General features: G+C 34.0%; 1 protein-coding gene across 2 annotated transcripts in view; it reads left to right on the forward strand.

Moving 5' to 3' along the window:
- The window catches only part of USO1 (USO1 vesicle transport factor), a 67,375-nt gene that overhangs the window by 21,212 nt on the left and 20,263 nt on the right, over positions 1–25,900 (forward strand). For both annotated transcript variants that reach the window (XM_031470791.2, XM_031470802.2), the window contains exons 5-13: positions 3,270–3,370; positions 3,781–3,883; positions 4,040–4,095; positions 8,189–8,309; positions 16,364–16,542; positions 22,560–22,700; positions 24,555–24,643; positions 25,039–25,193; positions 25,626–25,837. In XM_031470791.2, coding sequence (XP_031326651.1) covers positions 3,270–3,370; positions 3,781–3,883; positions 4,040–4,095; positions 8,189–8,309; positions 16,364–16,542; positions 22,560–22,700; positions 24,555–24,643; positions 25,039–25,193; positions 25,626–25,837 — 1,157 coding nt within the window. The remainder of the gene's footprint in view (positions 1–3,269; positions 3,371–3,780; positions 3,884–4,039; positions 4,096–8,188; positions 8,310–16,363; positions 16,543–22,559; positions 22,701–24,554; positions 24,644–25,038; positions 25,194–25,625; positions 25,838–25,900) is intronic.

Here is a 25,900-nt window from a genome sequence, read left to right on the forward strand (position 1 = left end):
TAAAGCTTTTATGTACAAGTTTTTGTGTGTTTCATTTCTCTTGAATAAATACACAGGCTAAGTGATACAGTATGTGTATGTTTAACTCTGTAAGAAACTACCAAACTGTTTCTCAAAGTAGTTGTACCATTTTACATTCCTACGGTGGTGTATGAGAATCCCAGTTCCTCTTCATACTCTTATACTTGATATGGTCAGTCTTAAAATTTTAGCTGTTCTAATAGATGTGAAATTGTATCTCATGGTAGTTTTTATTTGTATTTTCAAAACGAATAATTATATTGAACAATTTTTCATGCTATAATTTGCCATACATATTCCTTTCTTCTTTGAAGTGTTTATTCAAATCCTTTGTTAATTTTTTACTGAGTTGTCTTCTCATACTTGAGTTGTAAGAGTTCTGTGTGTTTTCCAGATAAAAGTTCTTGTGATATATATTTCACAAATACTTTCTCCCAATCTGTGACTTACCTTTTTATTTTCATAACATTGTATTTTTTTAATATATATGTTTTGCTTTATTTTTGGAAGGGAGATAATTAGGTTTATTTATTTACTTATTTTAATGGAGGTACTAGAAATTGAACTGAGGACCACTGAGCTGTACCCTCCTCTAACGTTGTATTTTGAAGAGCAAAATTTTGCATTTTGGTTGTCTAGTTTACCTTTTTTTTCTTATATAATTTGGGCCTTTTGTTTCCTATTTATGAAATCTTTGCCAGATCTAAAATCACTAACATTTTGTCCTATGTTTTCTTTTTAAAGTTTTATAGTTTTAACTCTTATGACTAGGCCTGTGAGCAAATAGGTCTGTTTCTGGACTTATTATTCTGTTGGTCTTCTGTGTGTGTCATTTTGCCTACATGACGCTGTCTTGATTACTGTAGCTTTATAAGTCTTGAAATTATGTAGTGTTAAGTCCTCTAACTTTGTTTCCTTTTCAAAATTATTTTGGATCTTTTTGGTCCTTTCAACTCCCATATCATTTTAGAATCAGTTTGTCAATTTCTACAAAGGGCTGACTGAGATCTTGATTGGGATTCTGTTAAATATACAGATTGATTTTGGAGAAGACAAACATTTTAGCAGTATTGTGCCTTCTAATACAAGAACATGGTATATATATTTATTTAAGTCTTCTTTCATTTCTCTCAGCACCATTTTTGAGTTTTCAAAGTATAAGTCATACAGGTTTTATCAGATTTATCCCTAAGTCTTTAATACTTTTTGATGCTGTTTTAAGTGGTGCTGTTTTAAAATTTTGATTTCTAATTGTTCATCACCAGTAAGTAAAGATGCAGTTAATTTTGTATATTGACCTTTTATCTTGCAACTTTGCTAAACTCACTTATTAGTTCTAATAGGATTTATTGTAGATTCCATAGGATTTTCTACATAGACAAACATATCATCTGTAAATACAGTTTTACTTCTTTCCAATCTGTATGCCTGTGGCCCTGTGGCACTAACATCTCCAGTATGATGCCGACTAGAATTTGTGAAAGTGGATATTCTCGCCTCTTTCCTCATCTTAAGTGGAAAGCATTCAGCCTTTTACCATTAAGTGTAGAGTTGGCTGTAAGCTTTTTGTAGATGCCCTTTATCATCCAGTCTTGTGACTTTAAATCATTATTATGTTTATCACTCTAATGTATATGTCTAACCCAAACCTATCCACTGACAGCCAAGCTTGTTTTTAATTAACTGCCTACTTGATGAATATCTCCAAATTTTTATGTATCTCAAAATTTGATACATCCAAAACTAAATTTCTGGTTCTCTCTATACTCTGAACTTGCTTCCTCCACAGTGTTTCCAGTCGGTAAATGGCAATACTATTCTTCCAGTCTTCAGGCCAAAACCTTAGAATCACTCTTCCTTTTTTTCCCCACCTTCTCACACCCCTTCTAAGCAATATGTCAGCAAATCCTGTTCCCTCTGTTTTCATAAGAATTATGACCACTGTCTAAGTCACCTTCATCCCTTACCCTGATGATTGCCTCCTAATCAGTCTCCCAATTATTTCCCTCTTTCCCTGACATTATCTTCTTAGCACAGCCAGGCTAGTCCTTTTAAAAGTAAAGTATTTTTTGTTTGAGTAATGTAGTTTTAAGGTCCAGAAACAGTTAATTCTTTTACTGATACAAGAGATGATAAAAAGAAATATTTCTTAGGGTTTCTGAAGGAAAAACCTAGCATATTAATCAATATTGGAAAACATTTCTACTTGTGGTCTCTTCTCTTTTCTCTTTTCTCTATAAATAATTAGATGTGATTATCACTGTCACTGTTGGATTGCCTTGCTTTTCTTGTCAGTACTTGTCACTACTTGCTTTCTAAAGCGTATTAGTATTACAGTGTCACATTTGAAAAAGAACTGTTTGAGGGGTAATAAATGTATTTGATCTTGACTGCCAACTCCATTGGTTTATAGTCACTGCCTGGAGCAACATGTGGAAAAGGATTAGCTGTGTCTGGTATGGGTGAGGGAATGAGGAGTAGTGTACTTGCCATCTCTAAATTGCATTTATAGTGTAGGCAGATTTTAAATGATAATTTACTTTTGCAATTGTTGCTTCAGTTTTTAGTGATCCTTTACATTTTTTTGATAAAATACATTGAAACAACAGATGGTTTAATCTAAAGACCTTTAAGTCTTAAGGACAAATATAAAATCTTTTAAAGAACAAGTAAAAAATTAATTGTCAAATTTAAAAATTCTGGTTTTATTGCCAAATAATTTTATAGGATATATATGTTAATTTTTTTTTAAAAAAGATACTGAAGGATCTGCAGATGATTGGTTTGATTTTATAATTAAATTATTTAACTCAGTAACAGTAAGAACTGTATGTTCAATAATGTTTGGGGGAGGAGATTTTGAGGTATAATTTACATATATTAATATTTATTCTTTGGGCAAAGGTATATAGTAGCATAACGACTATCACATTTGAGATAGAATATTTCCATCACCCTAGTAAGTTCCCTTGTGCTCTAGAGTTTTAACCTAAAAAATGACCTTGAGAAAATGTGAAAAATCTAAATGTATTTTCTTTGAATAGCATATTTTAACATTTAAAAAATAAAAATTCATTTAAATGATATTGAAAGTTATTTTTAGGATATGTCTTTCCAGCAAAATTGTGATACTACTTCCGACATACAGTTCCAAGAAAATTATCATTTCTGCTTAGCCTCTGTAACAAAAAGGATACTTTAAAACAACAAAGCATCATATTCAAGTACCTTATCTTTGAATGTTACAGAAGAAAACTCCACAAGGCAGAATGAGGATTTGGGAAGCCAGTTTACAGAAATTTTCATTAAGCAGCAAGAAAATGTCACTCTCCTGTTATCTTTATTAGAGGTAATTAAAGAACCTTGCTATTTTTGTCATTTTATAAGCTTCTTTTGTTGCCTCTTTGGGTGTTACTGAGGAAGCAACATATATATATATACCTTTTTAAGGTTGTAAAATTTGTTGTATCATTGAAAGAGATTTACATGTTTGTTTTAAGAGCCTTATAGTGTGTTAAAATATTGATTACTTCTTATTTCCAGTTTTATAAAATACTGTTTTATCTAGTCAATAATAGTTTAATCAATTTGGTCAATTTATATTAACTCATTTCTTTTTATTGCTTTTTATTCTTAGTTTTTTAAAGTTCTCCAAACTCTTTTTTGTTTCTAGTTTTTTGTGCTACTGGTATTAGTTGAAAAAAAATGTTTTTCTTGAAAATGTGAGTTACAAATGTTAAATATTTTAAATTCTTATAGGAGTTTGATTTCCACGTCCGCTGGCCTGGTGTGAAGCTTCTTACTTCTCTTTTAAAACAGCTAGGGCCTCAAGTGCAGCAAATTATTTTAGTCAGTCCCATGGGTGAGTGACTCATCTTCCTTATATAATTTTGGATTTAAAGTGAGGATCGTTCCTAAAGAGGGTGACTGAAATGATGTGTTAATAAATTGTTTATAATTTGAATCACTGTTTGTAATTTTGATCTGCCAGTGTTTTTCACATAGTTATATGTTTCAGGTGTTTCAAGATTGATGGACTTACTAGCGGATTCCAGGGAAGTTATACGTAATGATGTAAGTTAAACTTGAAAAAAGTCTAAGAATATGCATTTTGTTTTCTCTCTTTGTAAATGAAATCTTTGTTGACCCTTATTCAGAGCCATAAAAAGTTAGACTTGGAATGTTGGGGTATTAGACAATCTTTTAGACCTTTTAAAGTCATATACAAGGCCACATTTTTTCTTTGTTTTCTGCCTATTCAGTATTTTGGCTTAGACAAATGATTTTGCTATTCAAACTTATGCATTCCACAAGTTTAGGATTTCTTTCATCCTTTTCTGAAGGGTTGTACTGACACCAAAGTCTCCCTCCAGAAAGAGTAGAGGAAACATCCCCATACATTGAACTGCATGACCTTAACAAAGTGTCACATTTGGAATCCTCACTCTTATTCGATTGAATGCATATTTCAAAGGATTTTCCTTGTAATCTTTATTTAACTATAGAGCATGATTTGCTCTAGAGTTAATTTTCCATTCTAATTTATTTTAGTGTTTGCATATATATTTGAATATTTTGTATTGATACAATATTGTTTTGTTGCTTGAACATTTTTCTCTGTTATCTACAACTTGATCAAAACCTTAATACTCTTTACACAACAATTGGAAAAAATTTTTTTTTAATTAGAGCTAGGAGATTTTTTTTTCCTTAATGGAGATACTGGGGGTTAACTCAGGACCTCATGCACACCAAGCACACGCTCTACCACTGAGCTATATCCCTCACTCCCTGGAACTAGGAGATTTTATCAAGCTAATTCAGTCTCCACGTATACACTTAGAAGCCCAAGACTTACAGAAACTGAGTGACTTGTTTTTGTTAGTGATGTCTTACTCATCTTTATATTTGTGGTACTTGGCCCTGTCCCTTTCTCATCTTAAGTGCTAGTAAACAACATTTGGATTGCCCTTAGCCTCACAACTGGTTCATGGCAAAGCAGAGATAAAACTGAAATGCTCTTGACTTAGGTCCACATGGACAGGTTGTTTTAGCTTTGTGTTTAAAATTTTGTAGTACATATATCAGTGCAGTATTGTAAGTGGAGAAATGATAATGTAACTCATGAGAAGGACATTTTTTATTCTTTTAAGAATTGTGTACCTATCTATTAGGAAGTTTGTGTGTCTTTTCTTAACTAAAATATTACTATATATCCTAAACCTGAATGTGTTATTTTACTCCTCTCTTGGCCCTCAGTTTAAATAAAACGGTACCACATAAACCATTTAAAAAGAGATTCTCTCCTTGGATTGTTATTAGTACCATCACCATTTATTTTCATTTTCATATATAATTTGTGTGTATATATAACTGCATCAAGTTGGTTCTTAAATATACCATTTCCTTTAACTTTCTACTTTTTTTTTCTGCTCTTAACCTTTTCTCCTCAACTTTTATTAGAAACAGATAAAATGATTCTATTTTATGTTGGTTTTCATTAATTTTATGATTAGGGATTAAGTTATACTTTTGCTGTAGTGTTTAGATTTTGGAGTTTTACATGTCTTCAGCCATTTTGTCTTTGGTTTTAGTAAACCTATTCATTGAATTTCTTGTAGACATTTACTATCAAACATTATGCAATAAAACACACCAAAATCTAGCACAATTGACACTGTCAACCAGAGGAAACTAACTGTCACCTCTGGCAATTATTAGTAGCACTCTGTAACTGTCTCAAATAATAGACTGCTTTTTCCTCCCTCTTTTGTACCTTTTTCTTTATCCTTCTTTTAAAATTCTCTTTTCTTTTCCTTCTTTTTAATCTTTCTAATTGCATTGAATGACAGTCATCAACATTGGCTAACCTCCCTAGGAGCCTGTTGGTAAAGATTTTTAGCCCCCTTTTGTTTTATATTTGAAAGATTGATTTTGAACTGGATTTAGAGAACCAGTTGGTCATTTACCATAGGTACACTGAACTATCATATTTATTTGTTACTTAGTGCTTAAAAATTAGCAAGAAAAGTTGAGAAAACTGTCAGAAGTAATGACTAGCTCACTTCTAAGTGATAGACTGTAATTTCATTCTTTAATTTTTAGTTTTTTATAATGAAAAAGGTAAATACACACAAAAGTAGAGAATACAAACAAACTCACCCCTTAAATCCATTAATTTTCAAGATTTTGTTATATTTGCTTCACCTACCCCTCCCATCACCACTCCTTTATTTTTACTGGAGTATTTAAAAGCAGTCGAAACATCTGAATAATTTCACCATTATACATACTTCAGTTCCCAGTTGTCTCATAAATGTCTTTTACAGTTGGTTTCTTCAAATCAGGACCCAGACGAAGTTCTCCCATTATATTTGATTGTTAATGTCTATTAACTATCTAAAGGGCTTGATTAGGTTCTGGTTCACCTCTTTGCTAGAGTGTTTCCTAGGTGATGCAGCCTACTTAATTTTACAACACATCAAGAAATGTAATATCTGGCTGTCCCACTTGTAGTGGTCAGTGGGTTTGATTCAGGTGGTGACAACCAGATCCCTATATTGTAAAGTTCTCTTTCCTCCATTAAATCTGATCATTCATTAGTGGTCATTGCCTGAATCTGTTATTTTGTTAAGGGTTTCAAAACAGTGATTTTATAATTCTGTCATTCTTCTACATTTATTCAGCTTTAATCTTCCACAGTGAAGAACTCTGCTTTATCAACCAGTATATTTTATTGCCCTGAAATGTAATTCATACATGAAAGAGAGGATAAATAGATCAATCTCATTAATTACCAGTTTTTAAAGTAAGGAATTGGTGCCCACTTGCTTTCAATGACTAATGAGTGTACTTTTCGTTCTTAATAGCATTTAGTGGATGTGTTTGATTGAAGAATGTACCTCTTAATAGTCGGGGAAAGAAACTGATAAGTGTTGAGAACCTAGGTTCTATAGAAGTTATGTCATCTCCTTTAATCCTCATAAAAACCATGACAAAAATATCATCCTTGTTTTACACGTGGGTATACTAAGATTCCAAATTTATGTAATTTGCTTTAAGTCGCACTAGTAAGTACAACAACCCTTTTTAAAACCCACCGTATCTAACTCACAGCCTCAATGTTTGTTCCACTGTATTTCCTCCTTCCTTTGTTAACAGTTAATCTCAAATTAGCATTAGGTAGGAGAATTTGACATGTAAAAGTAAACACTTTTGCTTTCTCTCTCATCTTAATATTGAGACTGGATAGTCAGGAAAATTAGTAGGATAAGCCCAGTTAGGCCATAGGCATTTTTTGTCTTAACATGAATACTTATATGCCCAGTATTGACAGCCAGCAAAAATTTTGGAACTTTTGAACTACCTACTTGCTATTCCTCTTCCTCCAAATAATAACCTGCTTTTTTTATTAAATATTTACTGTCTCTTTGACCTAATGGTATTCTTGGGCTCTTCTGGGCTCGTAAAATACTTGTTTGATAGTAAAATAATCAGAAATTGTTAACAGTGAGTTTTTCTTGAATAATAAAGAGGTTGCAGAGTATATAGACTAAATCTAGCCCAACAGGAGCTGAGAAAAACTAAAAATCAGAAGCAAGAGACTATTGAGAATTGTCTTGTATTAGACATGCCATTCAGGAGGCTAGATTCTTTCTTTTTTCTATTAACTTAGAGTCAAGTTTGGGGTATTTGCAGGCCAGATAATTATAAGAATATCTGAAATTTCTCTGCTAGAATGTGATGGTGTTTATTGATTTATATTAGTGAATTCACAGTTTCTTATTGTTACTGTTGTGAAGTATGTGCAGAGGCATTACTGAGACAGATATAATCATGTTCAGCTCTCTTAGACCACAATGAAAGCTGTGTAATGATTGATTGATGACTGTACAAGAATTGTCATACATTTATATTACACAGTGGAGAGAACTGAATTAGGAATTGGTGGACATGGATTTTAGCCAAGGCTCTGACCCTTTGAGATCTATGTAGCTTAGGGAGGCAAATTGCTTACTTTCTCTGTCCTTGTTTTCCCTCTCTATAAAGTGAAGAAGTTGCGCTTGTAAGTTTCCTGCCACTGCTAAAACTCTGTGGTTTTTTAAGTAGTTTTTAAATGTCTTTTAAAAGTTGTACTCCACTTAACATTATCTTTCTTCTCCGTAAGGGCGTCTTACTGCTACAGGCACTAACAAGAAGCAATGGAGCAATCCAGAAAATTGTTGCTTTTGAAAATGCTTTTGAAAGATTACTGGACATTATTACAGAGGAGGGGAACAGTGATGGAGGTATAGTATGAAGAGATTGATTTGAAGAGATTCTTTTTGTTCTCATTGAATTGTTAACTTTTCAGGAATGCGATTGAAGGGAGAAAGAAGGAGTGTACTTTTTTGTTGGTTTGTTAAGTGTTGAGAGAGGCTTCCTTGGGGGATGACCTATGCTTTATATTCTTTCTTCCACTATGGTGTGTTGAGTATCTGTTTCTTTTTATTTATGTTTAATAGTTGGTAGACTTCCAGAGTCTAGGTTGATGTTTTTATCATTTCCAGAAAATCTCAGCTATATCATGTCAAATACTGCTCTGCCACATTTTCTCCTGTCTTTCTAAACTCAGGTTCAATTCTCTGTCTTCTGATTAGGCTCTCACTCTGTCACTTTCTTTTCTGCGTTTTCCATCTTTTTATCTTTCCAGGCGTTCTTCTGGATTGTTTCTACTGACCTGCTCTCTGTTTCAACTCTTCTCTCTTTACCTGTGTTTGATTGGCTATTAAATGTGTCTATTGAGTTTTAAATTTTTCTTTTCTAGAAGTTCTGTTTTGTTCTTTGGCAAACTTACTAGGTAATTTTTTATAACTTCCTTTTTTCTGCTTGTATTTTCAACTTACTTTTTATTTCTTTGAACTTAAGAAACAACTATTTCATAGTCTTTGTCTGATATTCCTAGTACTTTAAGTCTTTGTGGGTCTGGTAGTTGCTCTACTGGTTCTTAAGCATGGTATGTGGTTATCTTTGACTATGTTTTGTGTCACACTTAATAGAATTACTTACCGGAATTTGAATCCTGGAGAAGAATGTGTTTGTTTCTGCCAAGCCCTGGGGGTGCAGATTATCTGAGATCACCTTAATCCAAACTTAAGACTTAACATTTCCTGGACCACTCAGGCAATGCAAACCCAGGCTACAAAATTTATGAGAACTAGTTAACTTCTCATTATTCTCACCCTGAGGATATATATATCCCTTTGAGGTCCTGATTTATTAGGTGAAGAGTTTTCTGTTAGATTTCTTCTTTACCTTGTGTATACCCTTGGCTTTGATTTATTTTCCTTCTGTCCCATGAGAATGTCAAAATGAACGTTTTAGATTTATCAAGATCAAGAAATGTACTCCCAGCCAAAAGGTAGTTTTATACTTGTTTAGCTGTGTAGATACCCATTTTCTTGTCAGTTTTAGCCTGCTAAACTGTCACTTCTTCATTGCTCCTAGGCTTTTTTTTTTTTTTTTAATTCAGGGGTTTTAGTTGTTTTTAATGAGAAGTTGAACCAAAAATCTAGCATTAAGGTCAGAAGAGAGAATGAGTTTATTTGCATTCACTGAACTGAGGTTAGCAAGTAGTGTTGGATAGTTGACAGTTGGCTTACTAATCTGGAGGGCAGGGCTGGGCTGGAAATAAAGATTTCTTTTTAATTGTTTTGTTTTGTTTTTTTTACTCACACTTTTTTTGTACAACATTAAAGAAAGTGGACTTCATTCTAAAAAATTCTGTGTCATGTTGTAAATACAACAGTTTACAATGTTGTGTCAATTTCTGGTGTGTGGAAATAAATATCTGAGAGTCTTTAGAATATAGATGAAACAAAATTAGATAAACAAGAGAGTTTAGGTGAGTCATTTAGAATAAGTGAAGAGTGAGGAGGGAAGTGCTGGGACAGAGCCTAAGGTATACAAATAGTTAAGAAATCTTAGAGGAGGAGGCATTAGTAAGAGAGACTGTGAGAAGATACAGGCTGAGAGGCAAGAGGAGAGCCACACTTTTTGAAGGATTAGGAGAGCAGGTACCAGTCTTAGAAGTCACTGAGCTATCAAGATAAGGACATGTATCTATAGGATAAGAATTGTATCTAAAGGATTTAGACTATGAACATCATTGATGACCTTGGGGAGAGCATTTATGTGTAGTGGTTGCCTCAGAATCCAGATTGAAGTATCAGAAGAGTGAATTACAAGAGGGAAAATTGAATAGTAGAGAAAACACATCAGGAATCTGATAAAGACAGGGGGCACAGAAGTGAACAGAAACTGGAGGTTGACAAAGAATGATTTTTCTCTTTGTAAATTTTTTATTGATATGAAATATTTCAAGCATACAGAAAACAATAGGAAATAGCATAACAAACCCTTGTGTACCTACCATCCAATTCTTTTAAATAAAGTATCCTTCTGAACATAATTTCACAACTTCTGTTTTTTATTCAGCATTATCTTTTTGAGATTTATCCATGTTGGTACATGTTGCTCTAGTTTATTCATTTTAAGCATGATATTTTATTCTGGGGTGTGAATATACTATAATCTGTTATTTTCTTGTTGAGTTGATAGGCTTTATACGTTTTTGCTAATATAAACTGTTAAAGTGACTAGTCTTTATGTATCTACTTGTGTATTAAGTTTCTCTACATTATATACCCAGAAATAGAATAATACTTTTTTCATCTTTACCAGGTATTGTCTGGTATGCTCTCTTGAATGGTTTTATCAGCCTATACTCCATCAACAATGTTTTCAAGTTCCTGTTTTTCACATCTTGTCAATTCTTGCTTGCCAGTTTGATGGGCAGGAGACGGTATCTCACTGACCTCATTTCACTTCTTAAATTAATGAGATTAAGCATATTTTCATGGATGAGGTCACTGTCTGTTTTTGTTTGCTTATCTTTCACCCTTCTGAATTACCTTCTTGCCCATTTTTGTGTAAGAACTTTTTTCCTTTTCTAGTTGATGACTGGGAGTTCTTTATATATTCTGGGTACTAATCATTTGTTGATTATACATATTTCAGTTATCTTCTTTTGGTTTCTTAGTCTGTTTCTAGTGTTTTTATTAAAGTTTAACATTTTAATATTATCACATGCTTTTTTTTTTAAATGGTTTATGCTTTTGTGTCTTATTTACAGAATCTTTCTCTACCTCAAGGGCATAGAGGGTTTCCATCACTTTCTTATATTAAAGGCTTTGAAAATTTGTCTTTTATATTAGTAGGGATTTTGCATTTGAATTATATTCTAAGATTTGTGATCAATTTTCCATATGTGTACAGGTCTGTTTCTAAGTTCTATTCTGTTCCATTAGTTCACTTGTCTAGTTCTACACTAAAACCACACACTTTTAATTACTAAAGCATCATAATAATCTATTAGAATATAGGAAAAAATTTCCTATCTTGGCCATCTTCAGAATTGTCTTACACTTCTTTTCCTTTTGTTTTTCATTTGAATGAAACTTACTTGCTAGTCAAATTATCTGAAAAATTCCAGTTGGGATTTTAATTAGAAATATATTGAGTTAAAAAAAAAAAAAAGAAATATATTGAGTTTAAAAATTAAGGAGGATTGTCATTGACATTTTCTACCCATGAACCCAGGCATATCTTTTAATCTATTAAGGTCTTCTTTTATGTATTTCATTAATATTTTATAATTTTGAACACAGAGTTGTATACATTTTTTATTAGATTCATTTGTACGCATCTTACACTTTTTGTTACATATAAATGGGATCTCTTTCTATTACATTTTCAAATTGATAACTACTTGATTTTTGTATAATGGTCTTATATCTAACCACCTTATTAAACCATTAGTTCTAATTGGACTTTGTGTTGATAATGTTATTTTCTACAAATAAGAATAATCTTTTTTCTTTCTTTAATTCTCATACCACTTTTCTTCTTTGTCTTATTGCACTGGTTAGAGTCCTTAGTACAGTGTTGAATTTTTTTTCTTATTTATTTTAATGGAGGTACTGGGGGTTGAACCCAGGATCTCATGCATACTAAGCATGTACTCTATCACTGACCTATACCTGGACTCAGTGTTAAATAGTTTCTGACTTTAATGAGAATGTTTATGTTTCACATTTAAGTCTGATTTTTGCTAAGAGTTTTTATCATGAATGAGTCTTGCATTTTATAATCATTTTTTCTACATCTATGGAAATTATCAGATTATTCTCCCTTAATCTAAGAGGGCTTTTTCTTTAAAATGGAAGAGACTGTAACCAGTGTAAGCAAGCAGAGAGGGGGCAGAGGTTTGAAATGAGAGAAACAGAAGACAATCAGTCAGTGCTACATAATACCTGAAAAAGGAGGAAGAAACAGAATCCAGAGTAGAGGTAAGGATTGGCTTTTAAAATAGGAGAAGCGTATCTTCCATTATAACAGAGGATGGCACGGTTGAAGATTCAGGTCCTTTTTTGGATTTTGTGATAGGGAGTTGAGTTGAAAGAGGAAGACGCAGTTGAGAATTATAGAGAAGACTGAAAATAGTCTTTTGGAGAATAGGAGATTTGTTGACTATTGTAATTAGGAAGATTCCCAGGCAAGGATAAAGGCCCCATTGAGGGTGTTCACCATGATTTTATAGCAGTGCAGACTACTTGATTATCTGTCCCCTTTTCCCCCCAATATTCAGCTACCCAATTACAGATGTAGGGGGTAAAAGGCCAGGCAGGCAGTTTTTGATGGGATTGTGCCTTTTCCACTGTCTATGGAAAGACAGACAAGAGAGGTTAGCAAATTATAAGGTGGAAGAAATGAAGATCTATATGTGCTAAAGCTAGATAAGGAAGGAAGTCAAGACAGAACAGTTTTCTAAAAAGAAGACATTGATGGGTTAAAAGTCTCAGGGAAACTAGAACAGATATGTTGAGAATATTTGAGCTGGAAAGATAGGAGGTTTCAGTGCTAGAGTAAGAATTATCTCTGAAGATGAGGCCAAGGGACTGAGGGGTCCAGGTATTGGATGAGTTGTCATTGAAATTGAAATCAAGAGTGACAGCAGAACATGAAGAAAGGAAAAAGACTTTGAGTGAAATGCCATTGTTTTCGGTGAGCAAAGAGTAGTGACCGTGAATTTGCTATGTAACTGCAATGAGGAGTTGTAAAATAGATGGTACAGCCAGATGGCCTGAGCCTCAGTGGAACAGGAGATTTTTATGAGAGGATCGATGATCTCTGGAAAGTACTCTGGGCTGAGAGGATCATTAACATTACAGAGTAAAGTAGCTTCTTTAAAGAAAAGGAACATTTCATAAAGTAATTGAGGGTATAGTAGGTTTTATTAACCAATGTTTGGGAGTTTGAGGTAGCATCATAAAATAGTTTGAAAGGGGATTAAGTAGGGAGAGGAAGCACAAAGCATTCTAAGATGAGAAAATGGGAAAGCATAGATGAGCAGAAGGTGCACATTTTTAAAGGTGACCAAAGAAAATGGGATTCTAAGGCAAGGTGAGAGTGGTTAAAGGTTGCGGAGTGAATTCTGGATCCTTCATGGTTGCTGAAACAAGTTCCAATGGCTTCTTTTCATTGATAGTGGCCCTCAAGGCTCTAGAATTCACTTTGCACACTGGAAGGAAGGCCTGCTAGTTACAGTGAGGGCTTTGAAATTCTGTTTTCTCCAGCGCCTTCAGATGGTCCTAATGGCAGATCTTACATAATGGAGATTTATGGTCCTGCATAAAAGACAGATAGATAGAGTGGTTTCTGCTTATGAGGGTGGAATCCACATGGTTCAGGAATATGAGATAAGGAAGCCTCTAATCTGGAGAAATCAATTAAATCAAATTCTTAAAAAATGTTTAATATGTACAACTTAAACATTTTAAGTTAAACGTTACACATTTTTTAATTTATTTGCTAATCTTTTGGTTTAAGGCCAGATCTTTTCTTTGAATATGGGTCTGCTGATTGGAGTCTTTTCATCATCTTTCTTGAATACATCACACCTATAATATATCACAGGATTTGCATTTTGGTTTCCTTGAAATGGAGTGCAGGATCTTTCTGGGGTTTCGCAGTTACTTCCCTTATTTTTTAGACTTGTATTATCCATGCGTAACAATAGCTGTTCATAATGATTTGATTTCATTGAGTTTTGCCAGATGTAAAGGTAGTTCTCATAAAAATAGCTCTGTTGTCATACTTACATTTTGGTAGTTTACATAATAGTTAATTAATAACTAGTACAAATTTCTGAACAATAGTCATTTACTCTTAGGTACAATACAAAAAGCATGACCCATGAAAGAGAAAATTGGTATGTGGGACATCACTAAACAAATTTTCTCTGCAAAAGACACTTCAGAGAATAAAAAGATAAATTACAGACTGGAAGAAAATATTTACAAAACACATCTGAAAAAGGGCTTGTAGCCAAAATATACAAAGAACTCTTAAAGTATAAGTAAATAAAAAACCCAATTTAAAAATAGGCAAAAGATCTGAACAGACATATCACCAAAGAAGATATACAGATGGCAAATAGCATATGAAAAGGTAGCATCATATATCATTAGGAAAATGCAAATTAGAATAATGAGATACCACTACACACCTATTAGGTAAAAAATCCAGAACACTGACAACACCAAAAGCAAGCTAGAATGTGGAGCTACAGGAACTGTCATGCATTGCTAGTGGGAATGCTAAATGATACAACCAGTTTGAAAGACAGTTCAGCAGTTTCTTATCAAGCTAAACATACTCTTAACATACAGCCCAACAATCACACTCCTTGATATTTACCCAAATGAGTGGAAAAGTTATATCCACACAAAATCCTGCACACGAATGTTTATAGCAGCTTTATTCATAATTGCCAAAACTTGGAAGCAACCAAGGTGTCCTCCAGTAGGTGAATGGATAAACTGTAGTACATCCAGACAGTAGAATATCATTCAATGATGAAAAGTTATCAAGCCACAAAAAGTCATGAAGGAACTTTAAATGCATATTGCTAAGTGAAATACGTCAGTCTGGAGAGACTACATACTCTGTGGTTCCAACTCTACGATATCTGGAAAAGGCAAAACCTTATAGACAATAAAAAGATCAAGGGTTGCCAAGGATATGGAGATGGGAAGAAAGAGGAATGAATAGGTGAAACACAAGATCTTTAGAACAATAAAACTATTCTGTATGATACATGAAATTATACACACAGTGAAACGTATAAAACTGTACAAGACAAAGAATGAACCCTAATGTCAACATGGACTTAATAATGTATCAGTATTCATTTGTCAGTCTACAAATGTACCACATTGATGCTAAATATAGTAATAGTGAAACCTGGGAGGGAGAGAGTATATCAGAATTCCCTTTATTTTTTGCTAGGTTTTTCTGTAAACCTAAAGCTAGTCTGAAAAAGTATTAATTTTTAAAAAGCAATTGATTCTTATAAGAACACAGCTCAACTAGTAGATGCAAAGGGGTGGGTATACCACGCAGAGGAACCTACCAACTGTGAGCATCCAGCATGAGTCATATGTTTCACAAGGAAGTGGAGCTCATTGGTTAAACTAGCAGCTGGTAAACCAGATAAAGTGGAGATCATGTTGAAGACCTTTAGCTGTGATAATAATAGAAGCTGTAGTATTAAGCAACCCTGGAGAGTGGTATGTTGTACACAGAGAAGAAGGAAAAGCATGAAAGAGTGGAGAATAGGAACTCTGAACAATAGGAAGCCTGAAGAGTGGCCCAACATCTATAAGGAAAGGAGGGAGTAGTTAGTGTTCTTAAAAAAAAACAAGAGAAGAGGAAGTTTCAAGGAAGAGACATAGCAACAGCAGTATCAAGTGCTTCTTAGAGATTAAATAAGATATGATTGAGTCATTCAACAAATATTGAGTAGTGACCTACCATGTGAACACCTGATCTCTTGTCTCTATCTCTGCTGAGGATGCAGAGGTAAGTAGGACATTCACTCATTCCTGTCTTCACAAATTATAATCTAGTGTACAAGATACTACATAATCGTGAAAATAGCAGGCTACTGTGAGAGCATGTAGCTGGTGATCCTAACCTAGTCATTGGGTCTTGCTAATCATTCCTGAAGAAATGACATGTGAGCTGGATTTGAAGGGAAAAATGTGAGTTACTAAAATAAGTGGATAGTTGAAAATAGAAGTCAAGAGGTCATTGGGAGACCTGAGAAAGAGCAGGCTGTCTGCCTTACATACTGAAGAGATGCTCAGCATGGAGATTTATCTTTTTTAAATGCTTGGGGATTGAATTTTCCTTCAGGTCTTGTCAGCCTTAACTTTTCCATTTTACATTCTTTCCCCAGGTATAGTAGTAGAAGATTGTCTGATTTTGCTCCAAAACTTGTTAAAAAACAACAATTCCAATCAAAATTTTTTTAAAGAAGGCTCATATATTCAACGTATGAAACCTTGGTTTGAAGTTGGAGATGAAAATTCTGGCTGGTCTGCACAGAAAGTGACTAATCTGCACCTAATGCTACAGGTATATTGTCCTTAAATGGAAATGTGATAAGAATTTTGACAGTGATGATTTCAAAGAAAAGAAAATGGCTTATGTTTGATAAATCCATTATCTTCGGTTGGTTTCATATGGACTTAAAAAAAAAAAAGCTTTTGATACGGAGATTTGCAGTTACACTCAGAGATAGAGATCCCCCCACATACACATCACTCAGCTTCAGTAATTATTGACATCTGGCAATTTTGTTCATCTTTTATTCCCCTCTCTTGCTTTGTTGAATTATTTCAAAGCAGATCCAAACATAGAATTTCCTGATGGGTTTTATGCTAGAAACTAATAGGTTAGGTTGTTGATTGGAATTTCTAAAGTCTACCTTCTTCAATTAAGGATCCTATACCATAAATTTTAATATTCAGACTATTAAGTTCAACAAATAAATTCATTCATTAAACATTTACTGAGAGCCAGGCACTACATGCTTGGAAATGAATGATAATGTCCGTGCCCCCAAAGATTAATAGTCTTGAGTTTTTAAGTCCAATACAAGTTAAATTGACAAATCATGTGTAGTTTTATTTAAGCTTTATGATGAAAGTTTGATGGTGATAGATAATAAAAGTAAAGACAATAGGTTCCCAAATTATTTTTGTATCAGAGAAAATTATGAAGGTTTTGTAGTATTTTATTTATTCCTTTATTGAATTCCCCTTCTCCAAACCCTTAAGTTTATACTAGCCTCCTAACTTACTCTCTAGTGATTCTTGTGGGTCTCTGAATGTCCGTGAATTGTACCTGCGTCTTTGAAGTTGTGTTCCTCAAAACAGGATGGTTAATCAGACTGGTAATTAAAATCTGCATATTGCTGCATGCTCTGGGAGTTGCCTGCATAGGGTTGATTGATAGTTAGGGTGACTGTATGCCCCAGTTTGCCAGGCCAGTAATTACTAATGGTGTCCTGTTTCACTTCAAAAGTGTCCCAGTTTAGATAATAAATCATATAGTTACCCTAATTAGAATATGCCTAAAAACTGTTAGGAAAATTTTTCATAGGAGAACATAGGGAGAATCTTTCTGTTTATACTCCCAACTTCACTGTTTCTATTTTCACATGTCAGTTTTACACATTTCAAGGCTGTTAGTTTTTTATGTTTTAAAATAGTGTCCCAAGTGGTAAGCTGGATATCTTTGCTCAACACCACTTTCTTAATAAAAGAAATTCTTCTAGAAAAGTAATTTTCAAAATGTGATTAGAGAGAATAAAGGGATCTGATCATATACAAAATACATACATATTTTCTGCCAGGGTGAAAATTTAAACTACTTAAGGAGCTTACTCATGTTTTATAACTTAGGATACTATGTAAAGAATTATTTTTGAAGAAAGTGTTGCTTGTTAAAAGGTAAAGTACTATTTTACCAAAAAAAAAAAAAATTGGATAGAGTGTTGCATATAAACAGAAAAATACAGTATTCTGGTTATGTATTAAGTTAGTTCTTTAAGTATTCTTTACTTTTAGAAACTGAATAGACTAGATTCTAATCTTGAAGCACATAAACTTCAAAATGAAGAAAGTTTAATTCACTTTGATATATTCTCCACCTCAAAGATTGAGTGGTTCATGTATTCATGGCTTCACCGGCCACAGGTTATCTTCTGCTTTTCAACCTATTAGGGTGCTCTTTCTTGATAGCTTTATTTAGGGTTGCTTGTATTTCAAGTTGTCTATTATGCACAAAATGAAAATACATCAAAAATGATGATAAACAATCCTATTTAAGTAGATACGTCTTAGTTGGAATTATTCATCATCACAGATATAATAATGATGGAATTCTCTGCCACTAAAAATTGAATTGATCTGCTTGAGGATCGTCCATTCAAAGTTTGCAGAGTAAATTTGAGGAAAGCATCTTCTTGAAAAAATTTTTAGTTGTAAAACATTTAAATTTTTTCCTGAAATATAGTTTTATGACTAGTTCTACCTATAGGAATCCTTCTATGCCATTTTTTGTCAGATAGGACCAATGACTCTTAGAAAGCCCATTACCTTATGAGAGAATCCTTTTCATTGGTAGTTCTAATTATTAAAAATTTAATCCATATAATGAGTCAGAATGTACCTTGATATAACATATACAAACTTCCCCTCATTTTGCCCTCTGGAAAAATAAAGGTCTATTCCATATTTGAGTGTTGCTATTAGATCTTCACTTATTTTCTTATCCATATAAGTCTTATCCATTATAATAAATGCCTTTACCTCTTTCTTCAACCATCCATCCTACTTTTATCTTGAAATTTGTTAATTCCTTTTTCTTTATTTACATCATCAAAGCAGATATCCAACTGCTATTAGATGATGTTAAGGAATTACTGTTGATTTTGTTAGATATAATAATGGCATGGTGGTTATGTTTTTTAAAGTATTAGTTAGGCATATAGAAATATTTATGGGAGAAGTGACACATAGCTTGGTATTTGCATTAAATACAGGCATACCTCATTTTATTGTGCTTCACAGATAATTGCATTTTTTACAGATTGAAGATTTATGGCAACCTTCTGCTGAGCAATTCTATCAGCACCATTTTCCAACAATATTTGCTCACTTCACTTGGGTCTCTGTCACATTTTGGTAATTCTTGCAGTATTTCAGACCTTTTCATTATTATATTTGTTATGGTGTTCTATGATCAATGATCTTTGATGTAACTATTGTAATTATTTTGAAGCACCACGAACAATGGCCACATAATTGATAAATGTGTGTGTTCTAACCACTTCACTAACTGACCATTCCCCCATCTCCCGCTCCTCAGGCCTTCCTGTTCCCTGAGACAGGACAGTATTGAAATTAGGCCAGTTAACCAGTGGCCTCTTAAGTGTTGAAGTGAAAGGAAGAGTCACATGTCTCTCACTTTAAATCAAAAGCTAGAAATGATTAAGCCTAGTGATGAATGCATGTTAAAAGCCAAAAGCTAGGCCTCTTGCACCAGTTAGCCAAGTTGTGAATGCAGAGGAAAAGTTCTTGAAGGAAATTATGTAAGTGCCACTCCAGTGAACACACGAATGTGAAACAGCCTTATGGCTGATACGGAGAAAGTTTTTGTAGTCTGGATAGATGATCAGACAAACTACAACATTCCCGTAAGTCAAAGCCTAATCCAGAGCAAGGCTCTAACTCTCTTCAATTCTGTGAAGGTTGAGAGAGGTGAGGAAGCTGCAGATAGAAAGTTTGAAGCTAGCAGAGGTTGGTTCATCAGGTTTAAGGAAAAAAGCCATCTTCATAACGTAAAAATACAAGGTGAAGCAGCGAGTGCTGATGTAGAAACTGCAGCAAGTTCTCCAGAAGATCTAGCTAAGATCATTAATGAAGGTGGCAACACTAAACAACAGATTTTCAGTGTAGATGAAACAGCCTTTTATTGGAAGAAGACTCCATCTAGGACTTTTGTAGCTAGAGAGAAGTCAGAGAGAAGTCAACACCTGGCTTCAAAGCTTTAAAGGACAGGCTGACTCTCTTGTTAGGGCTAAAGCAGCTGGCAACTTTAATTTAAAGCCAGTGCTCATTTACCGTTCCAGAAATCCTATAGCTCTTAAGAATTACATACTAAATCTTCCCTGCCAGTACTCTACAAATGGAACAACAAAGCTTAGATGACAGCACATCTTGTCAACATGGTTTACTGAAAATTTTAAGTCCACTGTTGAGACCTACTGCTCAGAAAAAAAGATTCTTTTCAAAATATTACTACTCACTGACAGTGTACCTGGTCACCCAAGAGCTCTGATGGAAATGTACATAGAGATTAACATTATTTTCATGACTGCTAATATAACCTCCATTGTGCAGCCCGTGGATCAAGGAGTCATTTTGACTTTCAGATCTTCTTATATAAGAAATACATTTCATAAGACTATAACTGCTATAGATAGTGATTCCTCTGATGGACCTGGGCAACTGGAAACCTTCTGGAAAAGATTCACCGTTCTAGATGCCATGAAGAACATTTGTGACTCATGGAAAGAGGTCAAAATATAAAAATTAACAGGAGTTTGAAAGAAGTTGATTCCAACCCTCATGGATGACTTTGAGGGGTTCAAGATTTCAGTGGCAGAAGTAACTGCAGATGTGGTGAAAATAGCAAGAGAGTTTGAAATGGAGCCTAGAGATGTGACAGAATTGCTACAATCTTATGGTAAAACTTCAATGAATTAGGAGTTGCTTCTTATGGATGATCAGAGAAAGTGCTTTCTTCACATGGAATCAACTCCTGGTGAAGATGCTGTGAAGACTGTTGAAATGGCAACAAAGGATATTGCAAAAACTTAGTTGATAAAGCACTGCCAGAATTTGAGAGGATTGATACCAATTTTGAAAGAAGTTCTGCTGTGGGAAAATGCTATCAAGCAGCATAGCATGCTACAGAGAAATCATGAAAAAAAAAAAGAAAACTAATGCAGTAAATTTTATTATTGTTTTATTTTAAGAAGTTGCCACAGCCATGTCAACCTTCAGCAACCCCCACCCTCATCGGTCAGCAGCCATCAGCGAAGACTCCACCATTGAAAAGATTGTGACTCACTGAAAGCTCAGATGATGGTCAGCCTTTTTTAAGCAATATTTTTTAACTAAGGTATATCCATTGTTTTTTAGACACACATAATAGACTACAGTATAGTGTAAACATAACTTTTATATACACTGGAAAACTAGAAGGTTCATGTGAACTTGCTTTATTGCGATACTTGCTTAATTGTGGTCTGGAAGAGAACCCTCATTATCTCTGAAGTATGCCTGTATTTTTTAAAAAGTAGGAATAGGAGGGTAATAAATTTTAAAAACAAACAAAAAAAACCCCAAAAACCACTGAAGTCTTAACTAGGAAGATCCAAGAACAGGAACTAATGTGTAGTCCTAAAGCCTCTCTCCTGTGATATCAGTTATTAGTCAGGTCTCTTTGAGAATGTCTGTTAAGCCAGATGTGGAAACATTAACTATTCTAATCCTTCATAATTCACTGATTTAACTACTAATTGAATTTTTCACAAATTGTGGTTATTACTGGTCACCTTTTTATTCACCAACAATAAAAATAGCACTTTTCTTGCCTGAATTTTATTTTTTATGTTTTTTCTCTCCAACAAAATAAGTCCCCTACTTGGTGAAGTCATTATCTATAATATGCACCGGCTACAGTAATAAAATTGTTTCAGTCTCCTCTTGTATCTCCTCTTTAGTCTTCTCTTATAGTGTTGATTACCCCTGCATAGTTACTATAAAATAATGGGTAACATTTATATAGCACTTTTCATTAATGTGCTAATGTGTAATAAATAGACCATTTGATCTTGATATACAAGGTTTTGTACATGCATATACATATAAACTAGTTTTAAAATGTAAGATAATGTGTATATAAAATTATTCTGAAGATGTAACTGTGCTGAACACTTGTTTGGAATGACATTTTTCACATCTCTGAAATTTTATGTTTAGGGTCAAACTTCTCATAGCATCTTAGAGATTGAATTAGCATTCAACAACTGTCAACAAGGCCAACCTCTTGCCTACCATGTCTCCAGTTCTTTTTAGCCTCTCTTTAAATATTTCCAGTTTAGGGGAAGTTTTATCACACCTCAGGCCATTCTGTTTTCAGTCCTGCTCTGTGATTAGGTCGTTCATCCTTACTTCCGTAAGAAATCTACCACCCTGTTACTTCATTCATTCATTCATTCATTCATTTGTTGATTATGGACTGTGTTACAAGTACCCTGCTTGGTTTTTGGGGTACAAAAATAACTGAGGAAGTTTCTACTGTGGGAGTTCACAATCCTGAAGGAGATAAGCAAATAGCATAATGTGGTATGTACAGGAACAGAACTATGGCCAGGAGAGAATGAAGGAAACAGCTCCTAGATCTGGCTGAATGATGAGGGAATCCTCCACATAGATCTTCTGCCCATATAGATCAAGTTTGTCTTGAGACTTTCCAGATCTTTAAAAGACAGATTTTGTGTTCTGTTTCTCTCGCAGCTTGTTCGTGTACTGGTATCTCCCAACAACCCTCCTGGTGCTACCAGTAGCTGCCAGAAAGCTATGTTCCAGTGTGGCTTACTACAGCAGCTCTGCACTATCCTCATGGCCACTGGCGTTCCTGCTGATATCCTGACTGAGGTAAACCAAATGAAGGCAGAGGCTACTCTGTGAAGGTGAAATCAGGAGGCCTAGGAAGAATTAGATATCAGCTGAAGGAAAAACAGTAACTTAACCATTCTTGTATGTTAAATTCCTTACTGATCCTACTAAAGTATAATTAGCATAATGATGACAGTGTCAATTCCAAAAGGTGTATTGGTTCCTCAAGTTTAATAGTAGATAAATAATGTTAAAGCTTAGAAGGTTTCTTACTAATTTTATTGTATTCAACAGGCGTGTGCAGTATAATTTACATTTTTAATTTTGAGAACAGGATGACTTGATCAAGTAAGACTTGAGTGTTAATTATTTGTAGAATAATAAATTCTTTTTCCTTGATGTATGGCATTTTCTGTTTCCTACCTATTAAGAAAAAGAAGTTAGTTTGAAGAAACAAAAGGTTTCTTTAAATTTTTTTTCTCAAATTAACACATGCACATTAAAAGCACAGTTAATAAAAGTTTTGTTATGAGAATGGCTGTCTTCAGACTCCCTCCTCCCTACCTTAAGTCCCATTTCCCCTCCCCCGTATAACCCTCCCACTTTACTTCCTCCTGTCAACCCAGTAATTTACATTTAAATCAATAATCAGGGTTTATAGTTTTATGACTATATAAATACTGTTTCCTGCTAAGCCAAACAGAGCCTTAAATCTTTTTTTATATCACTTTTTCTTTCCTGAGTTATAGAAGTATTCTTTTTTCATTTTACTGATTTTCTGTGTATCTATGCGTATTCATACTATCTCATGCTTAACACATTGTTCCCCCTCCCAGACCTTCTTCTGGAAGCCCTCATCCTCCTGCTCCAATATTGGCTGGTTATTCTGTACTTCTGCCACACAGCTCTTACCCTGAACTTTCCTTTGCCATCGTCCTAGGATCCTTTTACCTCTCTCTCCTTGGTTATCTGGATTCTCTGTCTTTTTCTCCCACCCTTGGGTTCAGATTTTATTTTACGTAGCCTTCTTGAAAAGGGGTAAATGGCAAGATAATTTGTTTTTAGTTCTTTCATGTCATTCCTTCACCTTCAGAATTAACTAATGTTTAGTTAGATATGGAATTCAGAATTGGAAATCATTAATGCTCAACTTTCAGAACATTATTCCAGTGTTAATGTTAAGAAATCTGAAGCCATTTTGAATCTTAATCCATTTTATGTAACCTGCTTTTTCTCTAGAATCTTTTGGGATCCTTTCTTTGTTTCTAATTTTCTGAAATTTCCTGATGATAGGCTGTACTACAGACCCCACCCACACCCCTAATAATTTCTGGCACTCACTGGGCCCTGTCAAGCCAGAGACATATGTGCTTCAGTTCTAAGGATGTTTTATGTGTTCCTTGACAATTTCTTCTTTTCTGTTCCGTTTTTGCAAGTCTATTATTAGATTATTGGAGTTTCTGGACCCAGTTTGTCTTTTTATTATTTTTTTTTTTAGAGATTTTTTCCAACTTCATCCTTAAATTGAATTTTTAATTTATTACATTTTAAATTTGTTCTCTGATTTTATTTTTAAGCATCTTTTTCTTCTTTTGTAAAAATAGATTCTGTCTCTTAGAGGATATTAATTTTGGGTTTTTGAGATTTTAAATGCATATGGTCAAGTGTTCTTTTTACACTTAATGTTTGGAGGCCTATGCTTAATGTTTTGAAATGTTACCTCAAGAAAATGTTACAAGGGTATAATGCTGTCACTGATTTTATATGATGTCTAAGTTTGGGCATTTTAAAGGAAAAAGCAGAAGAATATAACATTTTCTTCTTTTGAAAACAGGTTTTTTTTCCTTTGACTGACTTTCTCTAAATTTTCTACCCCACCTCCTCCCATTACAGACCATTAATACTGTATCAGAAGTTATTCGAGGCTGCCAAGTAAACCAAGACTACTTTGCATCTGTAAATGCACCTTCAAACCCACCGAGGTAGGAAAAGGGAAATACTGAGACACCACAGAGGAAGTACAAACTTATTTGGGGTTTTTAGTATATCTCATATACACATCTTATTCTTTTAAGGAGTTCAGTCGTGTGTTTTGAAAGTAGAAAATATCTGACAAGATAAATATGTTGGTATTTTAAGAATTTGCAGTCTTTTGGAACTGACGTATTTGGGCTGAGGTATCACTTGCTAGCTGTGTGCCTTACGCAAACAAATCACTTCATTTCTCGCAGCTGCAGTTTTCTTTTCTGTGACATGGAAATGAAAATAGTTTACTTGCTGTTGTTATGGCCATGACCAAAAGTCAACAAAAATGACTAATTCTTGATTTGTATACCTGGATTGCAGTGTTTCTCTTTGTTCTTTTTACATGCAACAGACCAGCCATTGTAGTGCTTCTCATGTCCATGGTTAATGAAAGGCAGCCATTCGTATTGCGCTGTGCTGTTCTCTATTGTTTCCAGTGTTTCTTATATAAAAACCAGAAAGGACAAGGGGAAATTGTGGCAACGCTTCTACCTTCCACCATTGATGGTAAATAATTTAATTCTAATTTCTGTTTTAAAAAGTAAGTAATCGTCTTTTAAGCTTTTAATAGCACAGTATACCATAAATGTGTAGTAGATTAACTTAAATATAGAATATTAGAATGTAGTAGAATATTTTAAATATGGTGTTTCCTTGAATTTGCTTTAGAAATGTTTTTAGTTAAGGTAATAATTTTCTGGACTATTACCACCATCAATTCGATTCTTTAAGTGTCCTTATATTTTTTTGTTGTGCTACTTTTTTTCCAAGGTACTTTTTTGTCATCTTTCAGTTTGTTTTGAAAAACAGACTTTTGAAAGTGTTATTTAATACTACGAATTAACACATTTTTAAAGAGTATTTCATACAATTTTTGTGTGAGTAGGAAACAACAGAATTAATTTTTACATTATTATCATTTGTCTGCCATCTTTGTAGCAACAGGTAATTCAGTCTCAGCTGGTCAGTTGTTATGCGGAGGTTTATTTTCTACTGATTCACTTTCAAACTGGTGTGCTGCTGTGGCCCTTGCCCACGCTTTGCAAGAAAATGCTACCCAGAAAGAACAGTTGCTCAGGGTTCAACTTGCCACAAGTATCGGCAACCCTCCAGTTTCTTTATTGCAACAGTGCACCAACATCCTTTCACAGGTAAAGTAGCCTTTTTGATGTCAATGATACAAAAATTTAAGGATGTCTGTTGTAGATGCAGGT

The sequence above is a fragment of the Camelus dromedarius genome, chromosome 1 (assembly GCF_036321535.1).
Source record: "Camelus dromedarius isolate mCamDro1 chromosome 1, mCamDro1.pat, whole genome shotgun sequence".
Classification (NCBI taxonomy): domain Eukaryota; kingdom Metazoa; phylum Chordata; class Mammalia; order Artiodactyla; family Camelidae; genus Camelus; species Camelus dromedarius.